Source organism: Uranotaenia lowii, chromosome 3 (genome assembly GCF_029784155.1).
Source record: "Uranotaenia lowii strain MFRU-FL chromosome 3, ASM2978415v1, whole genome shotgun sequence".
NCBI lineage: Eukaryota > Metazoa > Arthropoda > Insecta > Diptera > Culicidae > Uranotaenia > Uranotaenia lowii.
The window spans coordinates 183,735,354-183,761,185 of record NC_073693.1 but is presented as its reverse complement, the minus strand read 5'-3'; the positions used below and the strand labels follow the sequence as shown (position 1 = coordinate 183,761,185).

General features: G+C 33.2%; 1 protein-coding gene across 1 annotated transcript in view; it reads left to right on the top strand.

Annotated features, from left to right (window-relative positions):
* Positions 1–25,832, top strand: part of LOC129755148 (homeobox protein unc-4-like) — a 101,354-nt gene that overhangs the window by 46,999 nt on the left and 28,523 nt on the right. The window contains exon 2 of the mRNA XM_055751499.1: positions 15,154–15,332. Within this exon, the coding sequence (XP_055607474.1) occupies positions 15,154–15,332 (179 nt within the window). The remainder of the gene's footprint in view (positions 1–15,153; positions 15,333–25,832) is intronic.

Below are 25,832 nucleotides of genomic sequence, written 5' to 3'. Positions count from 1 at the left end.
ATAAAGACTGACATTCCACTAGAATTTTTTCTCGAAGCATTCATAGTTATAATTTTGATAGGTTTTGTTCTGCCTAATATCAAACTATGCTATCTCAGGGTGGCCAGCGAATCGGGATACCGGGAAAAAATCGGGAATTTCACATCAAAATCGGAAAAATTATTTATAAATCCTATTAAATCCTAAAATACATTCATTTACTCATTGGGCTTGTGATATAGCTCAGTTGGCAAGTCTGTTGCTTCCTGAGCCGATGTCCACGAGTTCGAGCCCAAGAGTAAACATCGAACACAGTTGTACCGGATAGTTTTTCAATAACGATCCGCCAACTGCAACGTTGATAAAGTCGCGAATGCCATAAAGATGGTAAAACGACTATAATCGAAACAAAAAAAAAAAAAATTCATTTACTCATGACGGAACATTCTCTCAGAAACTTTACAACCTATAGTCGTTTATTCCAGGATTGTTATCTATTTGGGATGAGCAGGAAAATGTCAGGATTTTATATTTATGAGAAAAATGATTTTAGATTAATGAGTAAATAGTCGGGAGTATTTGAAAAATTGAGATTTATCGACCACAACTTAAGCTTATTTCTCAGCTCACGCACTGCAGTGAATATAACAAAGTTTTAAAATTAAATAAACGTTTTACAACTGAAGTTTTAATACTTTAAGTCTTGGAAGTTAACTTTTAAAGCGTTAATTAATTAAAGATGTTTTACCATTGTGCACTTTCTTGCGAATATATGGAAAAAATAGAACTGAAATCGGAATTAGGAAATAAGTGAATGGAATTTTAAAAAAAATTCTAAATGCCGCGACCTTATAGTTCTGATGTGAATTCATATATTGTGGAGATCGAAGTAGTCAGGGAAAAAAAGATAGACCAAGGGTGAGCAACACGCGGCCCGCGGGCCGCATGCGGCCCTCGATACCACATTGTGCGGCCCGCGAAGCCTTTCTAAAATTGAATCAATTTCTCGATTTTTTTTCTGCTATAGATCATTAGTTATGATAAAATTCTTATTGACTGGATTCTTATTGACCAGAAATAGTTGATGTGTCAATTACTTTTTTTAAATTTAAGTGTTTTTGTTTGGACTTATTCAACAATCATTTAGATTGGTGACTCTTTTTTCCAGAAATTCTAACATTCAATGTGATTTTAAAAGCGATAAGTCCAACATCATTGTCAAAAACGTAATATGGAAGCAATTTTCCTAGTTTTTTGAAGGCTTTTAAATTCAAAATCAATAACTAATAGCGAGTCGGCAATGGCCAAAAAAATCAGAACACTATTGCTGAGCACATGATAATGATTTTTTTTATATTTCTGTCAAAGATAAAATTGTATGATAAATCTACTCATCACATTTTTTTATATAATTATTTAATAAAATTCGACAAAAACGCTTATTTCGTTGGTAATTGATTTAAAACTTGAGATTAAAACTTGCTTAAAAAATCTATGTTCTTTACAAAACACATATTGTTATTCGGTGTTTGATCAAAAAAATCAGTAAAATTTTTCGCTGATTTTATACCAAGCGTTGAAAAATTTAGTCTTTTCACTTGGTAAATAACAATTCATATTAACAGCGTCAGAAAATTTTCTTAGCGTTAGAAATCCTATCCAAGTAACACTATTTTTTTTTTATTTTTTTTATAAAACCTTTTACAAATGTTGAAAAAGTTAACAATAAAGAATGTAATTTCAGGCTGAATTATCATATATCTTAGGAATCTGTGAAATTATTATTATTCCCAAGATTTCAGCAAGTTTGATAAACATGTAATCTTAAAAATATTTTCACACTAATATCAGAAAAATCAGGGCTTCGAAGGCTATTTTAACTGTGGAAAGACTTTTTGGAAATATGTAAAGAAAACCGAAATTTTGATCAGTTTATTTGAACCACAAAATTAAAAAAAAAATCTTTCGTTTTAAAGCTATAAGTGTGCTATACTTAGCTTAAGGTTGCCTGGTTTTATCCGGGTTTGTCCGGATATTTAATATAAAATTTGGGAACAGCCCGGCTCGGCTCGGTTGCCCGGAATGCATTGCAAATGTCCGGATTTTGCCCGGCTTCATTAACTTTATTGGACAACTCAACATAAAATACAAATTATGTTGTAAAATTTTTTGAATTTATGCCTCCAAAACTTCAAAACGCTATTTTTTCAACTAGTTTTATCAAAACATGAGTTTTGATGAAAAAACAATTATTTATCAATTTTTCTTCTTGATTTTTGTTAAGTAATTTGTGGGTTTTGACCAGAAAAAATTCAATCATTTCCAAAACACCATGAAACCCTGACTTTCAATAAGTTACGTAGATTATCAGTTTTGGCTGATTTTGTCCGGTTTGCATCATATAAAAACGATATTAAATTTTTTGTAAGATGTGAAATAAATAACAATTATAATATAATTATCAATATCAAAAAGAAATTCGCTAAAGTTTTGTAGTTTTTCCGATTTAAATTTTTTCAAATATCAAAACTTTTTGTTATTTTTTTTGTAATTTTTTTATGGGATTTTAACTCCACAGGAGGCATTCGTCCATTTTTGTTATAATCTTTAGAGTTCTGCGAATAATTCATGAATGTTCTTTTATATAAGTGCGGCCCGCCGAGAAGATTTTGAAACAAAACTGGCCCGTTGGTTCAAAAGGTTGCTCACCCCTGAGATAGACGTTTTTGACAAGGGCTCCGAAAATTTGTCAAGATTTTTTCGGGAAAAAACGTGTTGCTTGAAGTGGAAATTAGATCAAATTCCTCAAACGAGGTGCCTGCAGAAAATTTTGATGAATGTTTAACCAACCTTTTGACCTAAGATACTGAAAATGGCGGTTGCAGAGCTTGACGGAGAGGGATTGCTGAACCTACGATAACAAGGAAGCAATGCAGGAATTTGGTGAGATCCATCCTTTGTTTTTTTTTTTAGTAAAATAATTTCTTACGATTTGGATAAGTGATGAATTTGAATGTTGCCAAAATTTAAAAGAAGGAAAAATATCAAAAAATCGTTCATTTTTAATTTTTGAGAAATGTTTTACTGCTCAAACGGAGTTTTTTTAAATATTCACCTTAATTGCTTGCTGATGAGAGTTTAAAAATTTAATTTTCAATTTATTTTTCAGGAAAATTTGTGTATAAAGTTACGGAGTTTGTAAAAATCTTCCTGATTCAATAAATAATGCTGATAAAAATGAGATAGATTGTGATGTGTATTCAGATAGAAGTGAATTAGGTGAATATAAAAGTTTCTCGCTGTTCAGTAATAATCATTTCTCCTATTTTTTTTTTTAAAACAAGCATTAAAAAAAGCATTTAAAAGCATAAAGATTTATACATTGATGAATTTTTAAGAAAGTAAAAACTTATAACGCTCACAGTTAATAATGTATTTATAGAAATAATCCAGTCTCGAGTAATTTAGTAAAATTTAATCATTTAACGCTCAGTTAGGGTTGCCTTGGTTCTTAGGATATTTGAAAATCTTCTTTTAACAGGGAATTCATGTGTGTAAATATAAATTCACTGTTTGATATTCAAATGCTAATCGTTTTCTATTTTAACGCACCTTAAAAAAAAATAATATTAATCCTATTTAAACAATTTTAAAGATGATTTGAAAAAAGTCCTAAAATAAGGAAAGCTTGTTACGGAGTTATAGTTTTTTCTTCAATAATTTATGCATTAAAAGCCAAACGGTTAGTAGTTAGTTAGAAAGTAGTTAGATGACTTACATAAATTAATGAGCTAAAAATGTTATAGCCTATACATTTTTCAGCCTTCTAGTAAGAGGAGTTCCAATAGAAAACTTAGAAATTTTGAGAGAATAAATAGGAGCGTAGGTTTTGAGAAGGCGCGTCGCTTACCAAGGTGACATTCCATGCCACATTACCTTAAACCCCAAAAACTCAGCGTGAGATTTGTGGAGGGATGGCGTACAGCCGGCCTCCGCAAAACAAATCATCACAAGTGCTGCACTTCCTTTCCCCTATCGACTACATGGACTTGGCCGGCGTCGTAATTGGTTCATATTAAAGATTGGGATCCTCAAAATTGGACAGTGAGAATGTGTTGCTTGTTCCCAGCACCTTTCATTTGGTTAATTGTCCAATGTTGATTATCTCGAACCAATCACGGAGTGCAACCATTATGCCATTGGCCAGGAAGGGCTGCAGGTGGACCATAGTTGATAGCAAGCTCAAGCTCAAGCTCAAGCTGATGTGAATTCATATGTTGACATCCGACAGTTTTCTATTGAATTCACATCTCGAAAACTAAGATTTTAGTTTATCATCTATCTTATAACTGGAATTATAATACCGTTAGTCCAGAATTTATGAACCTCGAGTCAGCATCAGGAGCTCATTTTTTTTAGAAAAACACGTTATGCTAAAACGGAACTTGGAAAAATTAGCAGAAATCTAGCAAACACATTTAAACTGGGGGAATTATTTGGAAGAGCCCGACTAAAATATCGAATTAGTTTGATAAAAAAAATTGAATTTTAATAGAATAGAGATATGAATTCGGTTATTCATGTCTTAACGCGGTCGACATATTTTCTGAAAAGCTATTTTTGTAAAAATCTAATGTTCAATGCAAGTTTTAAAATGGATTGAACAATGCGATTTTTTTACGTGACTTTACTTATTTCCAGCCGAGTTTACAATACCTCAAAAAAATCATAAAAAAATAAATAAATATTATGTTTGTGTTTTATGAACTAAAACACTAAAAATTGTCAAAAACTATCAAAACGTAATTTCAAAAATCAACCATCAGATTTCTGATAGACGACATAACCTCGAAGTTATGTGGTTTCAAAAATATTTTCTTTAATCTTTAGCTCCATTTTAACTTTTTTTTCCATGCGAGAAAAATGCCGGAAGAAAAGATGCCACCATTTGTTTCGGTTATTTTATAAACGCACAGGTGGCAGAAGATGTAATAAGAGACCAAGTTTTTGTGTGATTCTTGTTTACATTATATACCTACAAAATTGAATAAAAAACATGCATTTTTGAGATATGACAGAAAATCAAGAATTCAGCGCATTCTAATAAAAATGTTAAAGGTATCCAAACAGAAACATGATCCAGTATTCAATATAAGAACCGAAATAAAATATCAGATTGCTTATCATGAACAAGCTTATCATATGAGTCTGTTTTAAGAACTTTAGAAGAAATCTATCAGAATATTAATCAGTAGATTAAAACAGAAAAAATTAGTATTTAAACTTGAAATTTTAAAAGTATTTTATTCCATCATAATCAAACTATAATTTATCCATGCAAATAATAAATTATAGCAGTTTCTCTTATAAAAAGCGAGGATATTATGAAAGACTGAAAAATAACAGTTTTCGGTTAAGGTTCGGGCAACTAGACTAATTTTCTTATCGTATTACGATCACCGTAATTTGAATAACCTGTGAGTTTCAAGATTAAGCTAAAAACAATGAAGTCCTCTAACACTTTTACTTACAACTTGCATAAATATATCTTCAGTTTTGGTCAAAAAACTTGATGGCAATGGCAATTTTTTGCGTATTTTGAAACGAGGGAAACCATAAAATCTCAATCGGGAAAACCGGGAAAAACCGGAAATTTGAAAATTGAAACTCACTGGCCACTCTGCTATCTGACCCAGATATAATCTTGATAGGAGCATATCGAAAACTGATATAATTTAGCTATGATCGTATAGATTTTTTGATATAATTTGAGATATTTTAACATCCTATGAGTACTGAATTATAACTCATTTAGATAGAAAAAAAAATAGTATCAAAATATCTCATCTTGATATAATTTTGTTTTTCCCTTCTGATCGGGCCCGAGCGGAGAGCATATCAAAACTACTTCTCAAACCCATCTCAACGAGATATTATTATTTAATTCAGATATTACTTTGATATCAAAATCTTCGTTTTTGTCGTTTTTGTCGAAAAAATGATTATATCTGCTTTGATACAATCAGATACATCTGGTTTGATTAAATGCAAGACTCAAACTTTTGTCTTTTTTGGTTGTCAATATCCAATCTGATTGAGATATAATCCTGACATAATGCTATCAAAGGGTGATATAATTTAGTAACGTTTATTTGGACTTTTTGATATAATTTGAGATATTTAAACAGCCTGCGAGTACCAAATTATATCTTATTTTGATAGGAAAAATTCGAATATCAAAAAATCTCATCTTGAACCAAAGCAGGAAAACGCCGACATTCGACATTTTACGTCTCAAAATCCACTGAATCAAATTCTAAAAATTTAGTATCTTGAGTTACCGAAAGTGTTGAGACTTCCGAGATCGAAAAATATCGGGTCAGAAATTTTACCTTGCTAACGGTAAGAGGAATGCTCCAGATAGGTTCAAAATTGTTTTCGGGGATAAATTTGCATGCAATTTGATGATTTGGAAAGCCAAATTGTATACTTGACAATTTTAAATTTGGCTATTGAAAGAAGACCAAATTTTTCATTACTGGAGCAACCATGTATGGACAAGTTGATTACAAGTAGAAATGTTTTCAGGAGATCGCTAATTCAGCTAATTCAGAATAATTTTGATGTTTTTCAATTAAAGCTTTCCTCCATCAATTTGCCCACTGCCCACACAGAAAACATTTTTGACTATTACGTGTCACTGAAACTGCAACCTTTGAAACAAATCAACCTGTAATTAACATAACCTGTAATTTTTAATTGTTTTCCTTAAAAGTTAACGAAGATTAATTTATTATTACAGCGAATGTCCTGTAAAAAAGTTGTACACTTAAAATTAAATGTCACGTTATTTGTTTTTCGACATGTAAAATTACGGTAAATGTCCTGCTCCTTTTTGTTACAAAGCATTTGCGTAATTTTACAGGAAACAATTTTTGCTGTGCAGATATTGGGCAAAAGTCTAATTTAAATTGAAAAATGATGGTTAATACGTCAAAACATCATCTGATATGGCGAAGTGGTGGAAAAAATAGTTGATATTACCAATATTTTTTTTTGTATTTTCCCTACAAGTTGGATAAAAACCCTACAAAACATTTTTTTTAACAATTTTGTACGTTATTTCCTCATGGAGAAATCAGAAAATGTATACCCGAAATTAAGTAGTACAAGCCTAAAGCTTTTTCAAGGTTCGCAATATCTAATGATCAGAGACGCAACTGCGGTCGAGAAGACTTAGCCCTCGCACGAAGTGTAACCTGTATATGACGCTTATTAGACCGGTTGTTCTCTACGGGCACGAGACATGGATATTGCTCGAGGAGGACCTGCGTACACTCGGAGTATTCGAGCGACGAGTGTTAAGAACCATCTCTGGCGGTGTACAGGAGAACGGAATGTGGAGGCGAAGGATGAACCACGAGCTCGCGCGACTCTACGGCGAACCCAGTGTCCAGAAGGTGGTGAAGGCTGGCCGGATACGCTGGGCGGGACATGTTGCGAGAATGCCGGATGACTGTCCTGCAAAACAGGTGTTCGCCACGAATCCGGTAGGAACAAGACGAGCGGGGGCGCAACGAGCGAGGTGGTTAGACCAAGTGGAGCGTGATCTGGCGAACGTGGGGTGCCCGAGAAATTGGAGAACGGTTGCCATGGACCGAGTGAATTTTAGGAATTATGTTCGTCAAGTTATGTCGTAAGACGGAATACTATGTAAATAAAAATAAATAATGATCAGAGACAATATTCAAAATTACCACGTGACTCGATAACGCATAGTGCATCATGCCAACTTGAAATATAGACCACTGATAAATACAGACTACCAAAACGAACCTTCAAGTATTGTTATGTCTGTCTACTTATTGACATGCCTCTTTGGTATGCTTTTGATCAGAAAATATAGTTGTTAAATCAAAAAACAATAAATAAATTCCCTTTTTTTGGATAAATTTAGGGGAAGTGTGAATCAGTTTGGACCAAATTCGAACTTCAACGATACTTCAACCAACCGAATTGGACTTTTCGTAAATTTTTGCATCGAATAGCTCAGTGAGCTCAGTCGTCTGTTTTATTAATGTAAGTACAACAACAACAAAAAACAACATTTTGTTTTGTTTGTGAAATCCCTCCCGTAGAAAATTGTTCACAGTTATCCGAACGGATTAGTCATGTAAGGATTTGGAACGTCGTCGCCGCTGATGTATATCTACCGGAAAACGTCCCTTGATGCAACCAAACATTTCGGTGGTGGGCCTGTGGGAATCTCTTCCAGTACATATTGGACCGTGCGATGTTTTCAATCATCGAGGGGAACCGCATCTTAGGGGTTGGATTTTACAAAACCGTCGTACGTACTTCTAATCCACGCGCTCTTAACACTGTTATAAGTTTACCGTGCAATCGTAATGCGATAAGTCTCGGAGCAGAATTAAACCCGATATCCCACCGGTTTGTTGGTGTTTATTTTACACGCAGGAGTGAGGCATATTTTATTGCGAATAAATAAGCTTCATACACTTGCGAGAGAAGATAAAAAGTGAGTCCAATTGATATCAATATTTGCATTAAGAAGTGGAAAATTAAGTACATGCCGCGTGTCATAAATAGTTTTACCGAGCAGTTCGGAAGCCACGTGACCGGCGTACTGCATGGATCTTTTCCCTGGCTCTGTTTGCTCACTTCGCTTGCAACACTATCGACGGCCTGTGACGGCGTGTCGAATTAATCCCAGAACAGTTGTTGGTTGCGAAGAATATGTTTCCTATCATCAGATCTAATTGTAGAGCAGCTCTAAGAGGGATAAATTAGCTGATTTGGTGAATTTTATAGGCAGATTATAAGCCGCCGATAAGGCAACTCTGTCAGATGATTTAATTTCGGTTGCCTATGTTCCGTTTCAAATCCTCAGATAACTGGCACGGTGCGTGGAAGATTACCGGTTCGGAGAATTCCCGTGGAAACCACTTTTTAATTTGACGGGTTAATGCAAAGAAAAGTATCGTTTTGTATGATGATTTATTTGGCGGACGACCAATAGGTGGGCAATTTTCATGTCAAAAGCCAGCCCATCAAAATAAATTACTTTAGGGTTTCCTTGTCAATTTTCGTCGCCTATCCTACATATATGAAGCGAAATAGATTACGCTGTTGTACTGATGAATTCGAGTCCAAAAATGGAAGTAGAGGTGTATTTTTACTCACTTGCCAGCTAGTAGTTTACACATCTTCAACAGCAAAAACTTGGTAATGTCTTTATATTCATTCGCAACCGCACAGCTATATAATTATCGATCAACGCCAGTCCTTTTAAACATCTTCTTTTTGAGCGGACCCTGTTTCCGGACGTGTTTTTCTCTGCGTTTTCGCCTCTTTCTGGGTTCATTTCGGTAGACGTTCCCTCCTCATTCTTCGCTTCTTTGCTGATGGCAGTTTTTTTTTGCCATAGTGTGTGATTAAATTATGACGCTGCGCAGGTGATTTAATTATTTTGAATCGAAAGCGATAAATTTTCAATGAATCAAATTATGGGTTCCGTGTAGACGTAAACTATTACCATGAGTTTGGGTGCCCGTTTTTTCAGAACAATCTATTTTGCTTGCTTCCCATGCTTTTGAGTAGCTTAGCTTAACATATTAGCTTCAAAAGTCAGTATGAAAATATTTTGCGCATAAACAACAATTCAGCAATTTAAGTGAAATTTTTTAATTAATTTTTATTCAAGTTATGTTGTAAACCGATATAGTAGACTGAGTCGATTTGAGTCATTTTGAATTTGTCAAGCCCAAGTTATAATAATAATAATAATATAAACAGGGTATGTCTTTTGGCATTGAAAAACAATAGATTCAATAGACATCACTGCTGGGCCCTCGCGAAGTTTCGCATGAAAAGTAATCATGCAGTACCTCGCTAGGAATCCAACAGAGATGTCAATTGAATTCATTGTTTTTCATTGTCAGAAGACATACCCCTATTTAACACCTAATAACTTTTTTGTCTAATAAGGCATGATTTTACGGTCTTAGAGAAAGTTGTTCAACGGAAAATTTCCTTTGTAAACTTAATAAATTGGCACAAAAACCATAAACAGGCTCGGTTTAACAGAAGAAACAAAAATGATGTTGATTTTTCTGTACAAAATATTCAATTTTCCTGTACAAACCTAAAAGTTCAAATTTACTCATGTAATCTTTGCTTAAAAATCATGGATGAGTTTTGGACGAAAACGAAGCTTTTTTGACCCCAGGGTTTGAGAAATTCAAAAATGACTCCAAATCGACTCAGTCTACTGCTATAATAGTGCCAGCACTAAATTTTACTTCGGAAGTGCGGACTTCCGACTTGCGAAAGACTTCCAACAAAGAAAAGTGAAGTACTAGATTGTCGGAAGTCTGTATTTGTTGCCAGTTCACCAGCGACGTTTCTAAAATTTTTATTTGAATTCACAATATATACAATTTTGAAAACTGCCAAAATCTCGTATTTAATGAAAAAGCGATAACAATAGACAAACAAAAACATTCCGCGATAACTTGTTGTTGATGGTTATCGGACTCACTCATGTTGATTGAAATTCATTGAACATGAACTATAAGCCGAAACATGGCAACATGGATGGATCAAAATTATCAGTCATCGTGGCTTCTCAAAACCAGAAACGAACATAATTTCGATCGAGAAGGACCCATCGATATTGATGAAGATTATTCGGAGGTATCAATTTTCTCGATTCCAATTACCGAAGCAAATTGTTACTCATGATAAACCCACAAAAACAAGGCTCGTAAATTTAAACTACCTCAAATTAAAATCAATTTTTATAATGACTTCATTTAGGGAACAGCCAGGTAGGAAACATGCCAGTGGATCACTTCCCGTATCTCTCGAGTTCAAAAAGGACGACCGAAAGTCGAAAGATCGGCGCTCGATACCCAACCAAAACCACAGGACAGACACAGATAGGCCTGAATAAGCAACATTGGAGCGGCAAGGCTTATAACCAATTGTCTTCTTACTGCATGATGGATCAATTACTGAACGAAATTGGCGAACCTTTCAAATAAATGTGTTTAAATTCACTCGTTTCAAGTTTATTGAAAAATGTTGAAAAGTGAAACGTGATTATATTTTATCCTTCGAAATTTTAAGTTTAATGCGTATGTATGTATGTATGGGAAACGGCGAGCACTATTTACTTTTTTGCGAATTTTTTTCGATATCTTCAGCAGTTCCCCGGTTCAGTCACACAGACAATGTGTTTTTTAATTGATGCATTTTGTGACTGACTGACTGCGAGCGATTGGGTAGGATGTTATTTAATAAGGTCCTTTAATGTGGTTATTGATTGCATGCTTTTGTTACACGACAACTCAACAATTGGTCCCATTATAGACTCACTTTGTCAGCGCATTTTGCTGCAAGCCTCACTTTGCTCGATTCTGAATTGCGTCGGTTTTTGTTCGTTCGCTTTGAGCTTTCATTTTTTGTCGTCGTCGTGCCTTTTAAATAATTTTGTCAAAATAGCACTCAACTAAATGCGGCCTGTGTGCCGTGAGTTCATTCTTCTCGCTGAATGACTTATCCAATCACAATTAATTTGCTTCTGTCGTTCGTTATGATAATCTTCTTCGGCGGTGCATTTAATAGTAATTTGTTTAGTCGAAATGGGAAAACAAATTCCAAAGTGTTGGTAAGCCTACGACAATAATGTATGGAGTATGGAGTGAAAAACTTGACATTTCCCCAAAAAAAAGTTATTTATTATAGCTGAGAAAAAATGTTTCAATCGTAACGTGTAGCCTTTTTTTTTTTTTAAACATAACCAAACCGTCAAGTACCGTCGGATAAAAATACATATACGGATTCATTACTTGATCTTGCTAATATAGCTTCTGATTAGATGAATTTTAAATTCAATATCGGTATACTGATTATGTGTTCTTATTCTGTTTTTGAATTCTGAATCCGAATTCTAATCCGTTTCTGAACGGTTCATATTTTATTGGATCTTCTTCTTATTAATTCATTTCGATACTGTTGAAAAATCCTTGATGAAGATCCAATAACGATTGAAACGTTGGAACCTTATATTAAGTTGTCATTGTTTCTTAAAATAATCTGCTGGCCGGAAAAAAACTTCCACAAGAATTCTGATTCTGAATTCTGATTATATGAAGAGATTATTCACCGTAAAGTAGATTTATTATTTAATTTACCGGCTTTATCGGTGAAAAGTGATGTCCTTTTTAGTAGGGACATCTTAAGATAATGATGAAATGAATGAAATGAAAGATGGTGAAAATGAGCGGGTAGAATTTATTTGGAAGCACTATCATCACATATCAAATTTTCGTTCAGCACGGGCCTACTACTATGAAGTGGTAGATCTATTCTGATTTTGAATTCTGATTCTGAATTCTGATTCTGAATTCTGATTCTGAATTCTGATTCTGAATTCTGATTCTAAATTCTGATTCTGAATTCTGATTCTGAATTCTGATTCTGAATTCTGATTCTGAATTCTGTTTCTGAATTCTGATTCTGAATTCTGATTCTTAATTCTGATTCTGAATTCTGAATTCTGATTCTGAATTCTGATTCTGAATTCTGATTCTGAATTCTGATTCTGAATTCTGATTCTGAATTCTGATTCTGAATTCTGATTCTGAATTCTGATTCTGAATTCTGATTCTGAATTCTGATTCTGAATTCTGATTCTGAATTCTGATTCTGAATTCTGATTCTGAATTCTGATTCTGAATTCTGATTCTGAATTCTGATTCTGAATTCTGATTCTGAATTCTGATTCTGAATTCTGATTCTGAATTCTGATTCTGAATTATGATTCTGAATTCTGATTCTGAATTCTGATTCTGAATTCTGATTCTGAATTCTGATTCTGAATTCTGATTCTGAATTCTGATTCTGAATTCTGATTCTGAATTCTGATTCTGAATTCTGATTCTGAATTCTGATTCTGAATTCTGATTCTGAATTCTGATTCTGAATTCTGATTCTGAATTCTGATTCTGAATTCTGATTCTGAATCCTGATTCTGAATTCTGATTCTGAATTCTGATTCTGAATTCTGATTCTGAATTCTGATTCTGAATTCTGATTCTGAATTCTGATTCTGAATTCTGATTCTGAATTCTGATTCTGAATTCTGATTCTGAATTCTGATTCTGAATTCTGATTCTGAATTCTGATTCTGAATTCTGATTCTGAATTCTGATTCTGAATTCTGATTCTGAATTATGATTCTGAATTCTGATTCTGAATTCTGATTCTGAATTCTGATTCTGAATTCTGATTCTGAATTCTGATTCTGAATTCTGATTCTGAATTATGATTCTGAATTCTGATTCTGAATTCTGATTCTGAATTCTGATTCTGAATTCTGATTCTGAATTCTGATTCTGAATTCTGATTCTGAATTCTGATTCTGAATTCTGATTCTGAATTCTGATTCTGAATTCTGATTCTGAATTCTGATTCTGAATTCTGATTCTGAATTCTGATTCTGAATTCTGATTCTGAATTCTGATTCTGAATTTTGATTCTGAATTCTGATTCTGAATTCTGATTCTGAATTCTGAATTCTGATTCTGAATTCTGATTCTGAATTCTGATTCTGAATTCTGATTCTGAATTCTGATTCTGAATTCTGATTCTGAATTCTGATTCTGAATTCTGATTCTGAATTCTGATTCTGAATTCTGATTCTGAATTCTGATTCTGAATTCTGATTCTGAATTCTGATTCTGAATTCTGATTCTGAATTCTGATTCTGAATTCTGATTCTGAATTCTGATTCTGAATTCTGATTCTGAATTCTGATTCTGAATTCTGATTCTGAATTCTGATTCTGAATTCTGATTCTGAATTCTGATTCTGAATTCTGATTCTGAATTCTGATTCTGAATTCTGATTCTGAATTCTGATTCTGAATTTTGATTCTGAATTCTGATTCTGAATTCTGATTCTGAATTCTGAATTCTGAATTCTGATTCTGAATTCTGATTCTGAATTCTGATTCTGAATTCTGATTCTGAATTCTGATTCTGAATTCTGATTCTGAATTCTGATTCTGAATTCTGATTCTGAATTCTGATTCTGAATTCTGATTCTGAATTCTGATTCTGAATTCTCCCAGTCCCAATGGTAGACCAAAAAACATCTGGAAATCAACTATTCTGCCAAAGTTAACATGGTAAGATGGTGGTTTCAGAAGTCCGAGAGAATCCAATAGTGAGCTTAAAGTTGAATAAAAGTGAAGATAATTGATTCCTTTAAGTTAAGGAATGTGGAAAGTTTTTTGAAGCTCAATCTTGAAATATCAATAGAGAAAGTGTTAAAAAAGATATTTTTTCAGACTGGTTCGTCTAGCTGAAAATAAACAGAATTCTATTTAGAAGGTTGGAAAGCTGGTAAAATAAACAAAATACGGTGCTCAAATCGTTCGCAAAATGTTTGTACTGCTAGTGGTGGATATTTCGTAATGGACAGCAAAACGAACTCTTCAGCGGTCACCTAGCAGGTTTTCAGCCAGAAACTTTTCGTTGACTAGTCTCGCCTGTATTTTGCGGGGATAAACAAGGCGAAAAAAACTGAAAAATTGGATGTCTAGTACTTGAGGAGACTAACGATCTGTGGAAACTGCAAATCGATCAGTGTTCCATAACGATTGACACGATGAATGGCTGTAATAAAAAGAAGGCTGTCTCCAAATGCAACTGTTTTCGCTGCATAGCACTTAAATGGGCCCCTAAAATGGATGCGCTGTTTTTACTGATTGTGGTATCGTGCCGTTACGCAAAATTGTGGTGGGGTGAAAAAAGACAATCGGCTAAATTTGTTATAACTTCGACTAAATCAAAAATTATTTTGAAGGTCAAGCTCTAGGAAACAGAAAACGTAATCAAAAATAGCCTTGATTTTAAAAAAAGGGTGGTTCATAGTATGCATTATAGATGGCGCACCTGCTGCCCAAAAATTAAGGTCGAAAAACTTCTTCATTTCAACCAAGCGACAGAACATCATTTGCAAAAATTGTCACAACTACAAACACATTAATTATAATTAAAAAAAGTATTTTGAAATCGTTTTTTCCTCTGTGTCACGTGAATTGAGATTCGTGTAGCTTATGACACTATTTAATTTTATTGGCAGGATCTGCGGCAGACGGAGACGACGAAAGCAGTGCATCAAAACGGAGGAGATCGAGAACAAATTTCAACTCATGGCAGTTAGAAGAACTAGAACGAGCTTTTTCAGCCAGTCATTACCCAGACGTATTCATGCGGGAGGCGTTAGCGATGAGGCTGGACCTTAAGGAGAGCCGAGTGGCGGTAAGTCCTATATTTATTTATTAAAAGTATGGCGGTGTATGATAGCTACTGGTGGACATTATTTTTATTTTGTTTGCTTTTTTTTTCAACGTTTTTAAACTTATAACCCCATTCTCTATTTTCAATACATTACATCCTAAATATATTGACTAGGTTTATAATTAACAAATTATGGGTAAAGATATTTTATAAAAAGTCGTAAAAATTATTTCAATAAAACGCCACAGACAACGATGGGACTTCAATGACGGATAATATAATCGTTCATGTCTCATCAGGTAACTACTTAAAACTTTAGTGAATACGATCACTTAGTTGTTTTCTCCTTAACAGTTTCATGGAATTTATTTTTTATTAGTTTTACTTCTACTCATATTTGCATTACAATTCTTCAATTTGATGATTTTAATAAGATTTAGATTGAACTGGAGTATTTCACATGGTCAAGTATAAAAAATAAGGTCTTGACTTATTGATAAACGGATTTTCCTTATTTTCAATTTTTACTTTGTCGTAATCTACTGCACACGCGTTAACCTTCGGCAGAAAACAAGAAGTCGTCAGATAATAATCTTCTATTCCATAAAATCCGAATCACATCAGAAAAAAGTGTTGAAGAAAATTGGCCGAAGTGTACTGCCTCTGGGGGTCACCTGCATGCTTTATTAACACTTAAAGGCTCAACGTCTTTCACACTATTTTGAAGGTCCAAGATCTGTTGATTTACAAAACATGGTAGAAATTTCTAAAAATAAAAAAATATTGCAATTTTTTTGGGATTTTCATCTTGTCGAATCTCAAAAAAATATTGCAAATCACATGATTCCGTTTATTAAAATTCAAAAGAAAAGGAAGGAACTGCGCGCAAATGATCTAGCGCAGTTTGTTAAAGATGGCAACGGTGCGAATGAATGTTGATTTTTTGGTAAAAATAATTTGAAGCAACTGAACTCTGATGCCGGACTTATTTTTTTTATTTTAAGAGGAGAAATCACCGTGAATTTGTTTTTATGAAATGAATTTGCGGCTTTATCGGTGAGGGTTAAAGAGTTGAAATGAAAGACGGATAGAAGATCAGAAGAAAATTCTAAGGTGGTGAAAAGAGCGAAGAGCATTTGAAATAGAAGCTTGACCACATGCTAAATTCTTTGTCCCGCATCAATTAACTGTATTGAAGAAGTAGTACCCAATAGAGAAGGCACTACATTTTTCGATACAGTTAATTATGGATGGTCCATCCATCCATAATTAACTGTATCGAAAAATGTAGTGCCTTCTCTATTGGGTACTACTTCTTCAATACAGTTAATTGATGCGGGACAAAGAATTTAGCATGTGGTCAAGCTTCTATTTCAAATGCTCTTCGCTCTTTTCACCACCTTAGAATTTTCTTCTGATCTTCTATCCGTCTTTCATTTCGGACCTATTTTTTTACACTCCCTTTTCGTCTTTTACACTTGATTGTTTACATGAAGAATGTGATGGTATTAGTGAGTGCGAGATTGTTTTCTGTCAAATCAGATTCCTGCAAAAGTCTTAAAATTCATGCAGGTGACAATATTTGCTCTAGTTTTGTTTGAATCGTAATTTTCCCAAAATCATGGAATGAAATTGTCCATAAAACGTTTTCTATACGAGACATGTTTTGTTCTGACGTAAAATTAAACCTTATTTTTTGTTTGAGAATTTTGAGGTTTTGGCTAACAAACAACTGAATCAAAGAAAAAAAGTTGAAAGGGAAAACAAATACGGTATACGATGGTGCTGCCAAACTCCAGGGCTAAAAAAACTCAAATAATATTTAAATTTTTATTTCTAGACTTTCTGTGAAAGCTGAAAGCCCTACCCAAGCAACCAAAAGTCCCATAAAACAGGTACAAAGAAGCTTACTCAGCCCCATCATTGATATGAAGTATTTTCTTTAAACCTCAACATTTAAGTTCTTATTGATACTTTAAAGTTCCAAAATAAGTCTTAATGATCTTCTATTCAGCCTCCAACGGCCTTTTAATTCAGCTTCCAAAAAATCGTAAAATGAGCAAAAAATTATCTCTCTATTTCAATTGCACCCTTGACTATTTACTTTGTTCAGTACATGGTGCCAACATGAAGACACGCGCGGAAACCAAACTCGTCAAATTGCTTAATTAATTGCTTCTTTCCTACATTTCCTATATATATTGCATCAGAATGGTCACTCAAGTATCATATTACATATTGAAAAAAAAACTAGCCCGGCTTGGGGATCGAACTCCGCCCTTCGTGGTGAGAATCGAACACGCTACCATAAGACCACGCCTTGATGTTGTTCTAACTGAAACTAAAACTCGAAGTGGTGATGTGATTTTGAAAGCACCTTAATACACTTTTGGGAGTTAGTAAATCCCGTTTAGAGCACTTGTGTGCCCTTTATGTGACTTAATTCCCTTACAACGTAGGGCTAGGTGGGGTAATTATGAACAAAATTTCTTCATTTGACACACTCACAGCCACCATATGTTTAGTTCTTATCATAAATTCTGAAAACCTGCCAATATTGAATGTTTCCGTGCTCTTCATCATTCTGTAGAGCAACTTTTTTTTCTTGGTCGCAACCCACGTCCTTGAGACGTCTGTTCATAATTACCCCGTCTGTTCATATTTACCCCCCTGTCTAGGGGGTAATTATGAACACGGATTACGGACTTGGTATAAAATTTTTGAAAAGTAACAGTATTTATACGTTACATTTACCCATAGTAAGCAGTGTATGGTGATTTTTTACTTAAAAAAATATGTTCATAATTACCCCAAAACCTGTTCATAATTACCCCGAGACTTGTCCAATATGATTTATATGGTGTCAGAAAATGTCAATTCAACACGAATTAATGAAAATAATAAGCAGCAATAAGAAAATGGATTGTTTTATAAAAACTCAATTCAATTCATGTATAAAACTTATAAAATAAACAAATGTAATCAAATTTTAAAGGCAAAACAACGCAAAAAATAGCTATTTAGTGTCCTTTAGTATTGATTTTTTCTATATTTTGTTTCGGTAGTTAAATTTTTTGTTGCATCTTTTCCGTTTTGGTTGGTTTCTTTTTCTTTCGTATCTTTATGTCGTTGCAGATCATTCTTATTTGATAGAACCTCTCCATACGTGTGAAATTTTAGGCGAGTTAGGCTACTCGATAGTTTTTACATCCGTTTTAAATGTCCTGCGCAGCAAATATCAAGTTTTCACCTAAATGTCGTGGGTTAGGATTTTCACGTACGTGCGAGATATCATGAAATTGAAGCCAATACATATACAGAAAATTCTTAATTTTTTTGAAAGATGGTTGTTTCACAAAAACAGTCATATTTTGCAAGGCTTGTCAATTCTGTATGATCGACTGTTTTGAAAAATATTTACACTTATTAATTTTTTTATCACCTGTACGAAATTTCACTTTAGTAGCTCTATTTTCTCAAAACAAAATTATTACTGCAGAAGTTTTCATCACTAAACTGAAAGAGAAAATCTTCAACCAAAAGATTTTCATTTTGTACTAAATTTTAAAAAATGTATTAGAACAAATAAAGATTGAAAAAAGTAACTAAGTATAAAAATAAGACTGCAAGAAAATAGATTTCGGATCTTTATTATCCGAATGTAACTCATAAACAATTATTCTTTGCTGTAATTCTAATGCTCTCAATAGCAGCACGTTTTCCAAACATACAAGAAAATTTATCTTTTTGGTCTTTTTTTGTGGACTTATTCATCTAATAAATTTATCATGGTTTTTCATATATTTTACTGTTGACCATAGAGATTTAAGGTTTATAAAAACCTTTTGCTAAAAAATGGCGAATTTTATTTTTAGTAAAATTAAAAATTTCTTCAAGTCTAGTTTATAACCTTGTTATTTATCAATACAAAAAAAAACTGGTTTTGGAAGGACGTAAAACCTTCATTCAGTGTTAGAAAACTATTGTTTAATTCTTTGTGATCGTTAAGTTATTCATTTAAACACAATTGTTCGATGAATTAATAATAATAAATAAATAATCAGGCACTGAGTGCTATTATAGAACATTCTTGGGATTCAGGTTTTCGGTGTCGGTATTACCGGTAAAACTATCCGTACGCACAATTCACTAAACCTGAGAAAACATTTGACTGCATTTTTTCTATCAACAAAAAGCGAGTTCTTATCACTATTTTTTTAAACAAAATTAAGACTCGTTTAAATGCTGATTTGGCTTTTTGCGAAATTTCTGTTTTATTAACTTTTTTTTCACTCTTGAAGTTTTATTAAGTTTTGATAAAATTGTGTTCAAAATTTTTTTTCAAAGACTGAAAAGAACTGGCATAGTTTTTTTTTTCTAATTCTTATTTTTGAAGAAAAAAATCAATTTCTCTAAAATTCAAAACTTGACACATTGCGGACTTAATTTAATTATGAAATTTATAAAATTTGGTCCAGTAAGTACCTGGGATATAGAATGCCGAGTGTTGATGTTTCCTGGCTAAGATTTCTTCACGGTCCTGTGTTAAGATCATACAGAAGGGGGGGGGGGTATTTTTATGAGACATTTATTACAAGAGGAGGAGGGGAAGGGGGTCTGGAAAAGCTTGGGTAATAAATCGATGGCCCCCTAAGTTGATGGATGAAACATTTGAACATCAAAAAGCCAAAGAAATGTCAGGAAATGTGTGTTCATAATTACCCCATAGGACGGAAACTATGGGGTAAATATGAACAGTCCTCTGTACAGGCGCGGTCCTATGGGGGGGGGTGATCGGGGTGATCACCCCCCCCCCAAGCGGCAAAAAACCGTTACGAAGTACTCGAAAACGCTGGATTTTATATACAAAGTAAGAACTTTTCTTAGTAGGTGTACCTTCGAATTCTCAAATTTTTCCACTCCGTGGGGGATTTGTTCAATAAAAGAATTTATTAATCACTTAATAGCTTAAAATTAAAAAAAAAATCGGTCCGCCAAACTAAAACAGCTGTAACTTGCAATTCCCTGGACCGAGTTTCACCAAATAACTTTTGTTATTTGGTGAAATTCGAATTTGCTGACCAAATACGCTTCCGGCCATAAGTTTGGAATCACCCCCTCAAAAAGAGCTAATTTGATTGGCCATATTTCAGTCACCTTATGACATATTGCATTTCTTTTGATCTCATTCTAAAGTCGATAAGCAAAACCCTCTTCATATGTTATTGGTAAAATGTACATATATGTTAACTTTATATGACTTAAACTTGGCTTAAAGTTGGAAAATTTCCAAAAAATCGCACATTTTAATTTATCCCGATCAATTAAGGGTTGGGTGGACCGAATTCAAAAACTTGAGTTGCATTTTAGTTTTTTCATAAATATCAAAAAAATATTTCAATTTTGTGATAAAAATTAGCATAGTGCTTTAAATAGATAAAATAGCAAAGTTTCGCTAATCTGATAAGTTATGTTTAATGCTCATGATTTCTTTCGCTTTTTGGAAATTTAGTGGAGATGTTTTTTCAGACTAACTTCGTTAAAACTTTAGCTACAGTTTGATCATCTTTTGATAATGTTCACCAAATAGTTGGTATCTATATATATATATAAATGAATTTCTGTCTGTCTGTCTGTCTGTCTGTCTGTTCCCTATAGACTCGAAAACTACTGAACCGATTTGCGTGAAACTTGGCAGATGGAGGTATTGGAGGCAGATGAAGGTTTCTATTATAGTTAGAGACCCCTCCCTCTCTCGGGAAGGGAGGGAGGGGCCTCCAAAACTTAAGACAATTTTGTGCATAACTTGAGAACCAATCGAGCAAATGGTATTAAATTTGGCATGGAGTGGTATTTGGGAACGAGTTATGATTCTTTGAATATAAGGTACCCCTCCCTCCTCTCAGTGGGGTGATAGAAAAGGGAGAGGGGGCTACCTTACAATTTTTCATATATCTCGAAAACTAATCAGGATATTGGAACCAAATTTGGCATAGGAAGGTATTTGGATACAAAATATATTTCAATGATTATTTGGGACCCCTCCTTCTTTCCAGTAGAAAGGGAGGGGGGGGGGGCATCTTTTATAATTTTTACATAACTCAAAAACTAATAAAGCAAATGGAACCAAATTTGGAATGGAAGGGTATATCAATACGAAAAATATTTCTATGATTATTTGAGAACCCTCCCTCTTTTCAGTAGGAAGATATAAAGGGGGAGGGGTCTTCTTATAACTATTTACATAACTCAAAAACTAATTAAGCAAATGAAACCAAATTTGGCATGGGAGGATATTTGGAGTCGTAAAATGTTTCTATGATTATTTAAGACCTCTCCCTCTTTCCAGTCGAAACATATAAAGGGGGGAGGAAACCTTTTTTATATTTTTTTTTTTAAACTGGCGAACTAATAAAGCAAATGGAACCAAATTTGGCATGGAAGGGTATTTGGGAACGAGACATGTTCTAATGATTGTTTGAGACCTCTTTCTTCTTCCAGTGTGGAGAAAAGAAAGAGAAAGAGGAGTTTCATACAATTTTTACTGCATAACTCGAGAACTACAACAGCAAATGGAATCAAATTTGGCATGAAACGATGCTTCTATGAATATTTGGTATACCTCACTATTTCAAAGAGGCGAATGAAAAGGGGGAGGGAGCTGATCGAGCAAATGGAAACATATTTGGCATGTAAAGGTATTTGGATGCGATAAATGTTTCTATATAAATTGAAGCCCCACCTTTTTTTTCAGCGGAAAAATATAGATAAAGGGGGAAAGCGGGGCTTCCATACAAATGCATTTTTGCATAACTCGAAAGTTATTCGAGCAAATGAAACCAAATTGGGAATAAAAAAGTATTTGAGTACGAAAAATACATCTATGAATATTAAGTTCTCACCCCTCCATTCAATGGGGAGGACGGAAGGGGGGATGGTACTTCCTTTCAAGTTTATGCAAAAATCAAGAATTAACTACGCAAATAAAACCAAATTGGGCATGGGATGGTACTTCAAAACAAGAAATATTTTTGTGTGAAACAATTCCTTTCTTGCAGAAGGATAGAATTGGGAATTTAGGAAGGGAACAGGAAAGCTTACATTTAATTTTTTTTAACAATATCCGAGAAATGGACAAAACTTAACATGGAAATCGTTTTGTTATGATTCTATGATAATTGACACACCATCCTCCTTCCAGTGAGTAAGTACTATAAGGAACTATAGTTGATATAAGAGGATTTTTGGGTTCGAAAAAAATGGGCATGATTATTAAAGATCACGTTCTCCATTCAGCAGGGGGTGACGGGAAGGACAGCGGGGGCTTTCTTATCAGTTTCTTAGCATAAATTCAGAACATATTAAGCAAAAATAACCATATTTTATAAGTTAGATTGTTAGCGTAAGATTAATTTGAGACCCTCCCAGCTCAGGGCGAAGCTTAAAGAAACAGATTAAAATTATCAGATCATTAACACAAATTTATAGATCAGGATTCAGAATATTAGTTTAAGTTATCTTTGTGTTTCTATTCGAAACTCTAGCTGCAGCTCTCATTTTATAGCGGTTGCTTTTGAATTTTGTCATAATTTGATTTAAAATAATGCCAACAAAACAATAAAAATTGGAATAATTTCTGAAAATATCATTTGATTTTGAAAGGTGTAGCAAAGCACACCTGGTCAGCTAGTGATCAATAAATACCTGCCAACTTGTTTCGACCATAACTTTATTATCTTACAAGTTATTGCAGATCGGTTCGGATCCATGCTTGATGGATCAACATATCTCGATCCATTTTAGAAGTAAAAAAAGACTTGAGTTTTTGAGTGTTAAATTGCCTTTGAGGCTGTTCAGATACGACGTCGACAATAAAAATGAGATTTTGACGCCTTCCGTGCATCAATGGGGATATTCGCCAACCCCTACCCGCTTCCCCAGATGTCCACCTGAACAGATTTGATTTTTGTTGCCTACATCTAATACTAGATTTCCATTTCTTGGTTTATTTTTCATTGCAAGCTGCGATTTTTATAGAATGCATCTACAAACCCATATTTTTTTCTGAATTAAAGATACCGAAACTGACTAAACAATTAAAATTAAAAAGTACCTTTTAAATTTCAGAATTTTTTAAAAAAAATAATTTCTTATTTTGGAACGTTTTTGAAAAAATGAGTTTTGATTGTGTTTGCCTCGACGTAGCAAAAATGATCGATTCTGATATATTGATATAAATTTTTTTTTCAGATTTTTAGAATTTTAATTAAAATACTTTTCAGTTTAAGAAGGAATACAAATTTTGATAAATATATAGAAAACGACCAAATACATAGAATTAAAAATGTGTTTTCTTGAAATAAGATTTTTTATATTTATCACTTATTTTGTTTCGAAGACTCGTTTACTGTGATATTTTACGTCTTTCATTAGCTTTTATGCCCCCTTTGGCTTGAAGAACGTCAAATTTTTAATGATCAATAGTCCATTCTTTAATTCAAAAGTTTCAAATGTATGTGAGTGCAGTTGTTCACGCATTGTTTGTTTTCTATGCAAAAAGTGAAATTTATTTTCATCAATTCTATCATCTCTTTTAAAATATTACTCACAATGGTATTTTTCGCAGAATATTTGAAACTTTTGAACACATTTTTATCTTATTTACGGTTTTTCATGTTCATGCTATTTAGGTTAAGAATATTCGTTTCACCGAATACTTTAAAGGGCTAATAGTCGTTATTCGGTTGTTCGCACTATTCGGTACATCTCTAATGATATATTCAATTTTCTAAAAATACTGAAAATACTACTTCTGAAACTAGAGGTGATGGATAGAATCTGATAAAATATCGAGTTCAGAATTTTTTTTTTCAAAATCAGTTTTCAAAGCGTAGGCTCCAAAAACTTGCCTACGTTTTAATTTTTCCCAGGTAAGATAAAACTATTCCTTCATCCTCGACTATTTTCTCGGAAACAAGGCAATCGCTAAAGTTGAAAATTCGGCAGACATTTTTCTTATTTCTAATTATATCGCAGATACTGTGTTTAGCTCATTTACACAATAATATTTAAATTTTTGAGTAGAAATCCAGCTTAATAATTTAGGTTAAAAAATCCACACTGAATCTGAAAAGTTGGTTATTTAAATTACTATTGATTATGACTTTTCACTGAAATATTGAAATAGAATTTACTTTCAGAAATTAACTTTATATTCAAATTTTATTTTATTTATTCAAACATTGTACAAAAAGTTTGGAAATATTGAGAACTTGATGAAAAAATACTACTTTTCACTTTTTTCTTAACTTGTTCGTTGCAAATAAGTTACTATTTCCTTGGAATCAGTTATAATAAAATCAAAAATCTCGTATGAGAGCTTGAAATTCAAGAAAAAACAAATAAAAATGAAGTAACAATACCTAGGAATATGATTTTATTGATCTTATTTAGAATTAAATTTATATTTTAAAATTGAAGAATTGGAACAAAAATTAATAATATATCGAAACTTCCGATATTCAATACTTAATAATAATTCGAAACGATTCAGCAAAATACTTCAGAAAAATAATTAAATATACAGTTTAAAATTCAGAGCAACTATTAACGAACACTTTTCTCAAATAATTGTTTTGGAATTGCTGCAAAATAAGAATCATTAAAATTTTGGTGAGAGTCGCTGATATGAAGATGTCCAAAAAAAATATTGTGGAAAACTTGAAGATTTTTTTTTACATTTTCTTCTGCAAAAATGTGTGTTAAATTTTCATTTGTGAAATGACATTTATATCTGAAATTTTCTAAAAGAATTTTTAAAGTAATAATTTTTAAACTTCCAATTGTAAAAAAATACGAAAATTATCTTTTTATCAATACTTGTTCGCAGTGAACATCTAAGATTCGCAGATTGTTTAAAAAAAGGATATCAAAATAAGTTTATTGAGAGAATTTGTTAAAAATTTTCAGTATTTTTCTCTAATTTCAAGTTTTGCGAATTACAAACCTACAACTATACAAACCTACAAAATACAAGTCTGATTTACAACTGTAGCTCCCCAACCACCACCGCCCTATCCCCCCCCCCCCCCCTCCACCACTCTATTTCTCAAAATAAACGTTTTTTCGCCCGATATTTACGATCCTTCTTATTGACTGATTTTTGAAAATTTGGAAAATCACCCCCCCCAAGAGCCAACTCTAGGACCGCCCCTGCCTCTGTACATCTGTGCGAATAAAATTTTTCAAAATTCCTTCAAAATCCAGACAAAGCATCATTATCCGGATGTAAAACAGTTGATAACAACATTCTAGCTGTATTTCCTGTGATCAGATATTCAAAACATTGAACACTGTCCAAAACGATTTCCGTTCCACGGGGTAATGGTTTTTTAAAACATCTGAAATGATATCATTAGGATTTGAAAACAGATCGGAAACAGCTTAAAGCTATCAATCGGATGTTAAACTACCACTTTTGGAACTTTTTGTGTTCATTCATCCCCCACACCAGCGCGTATG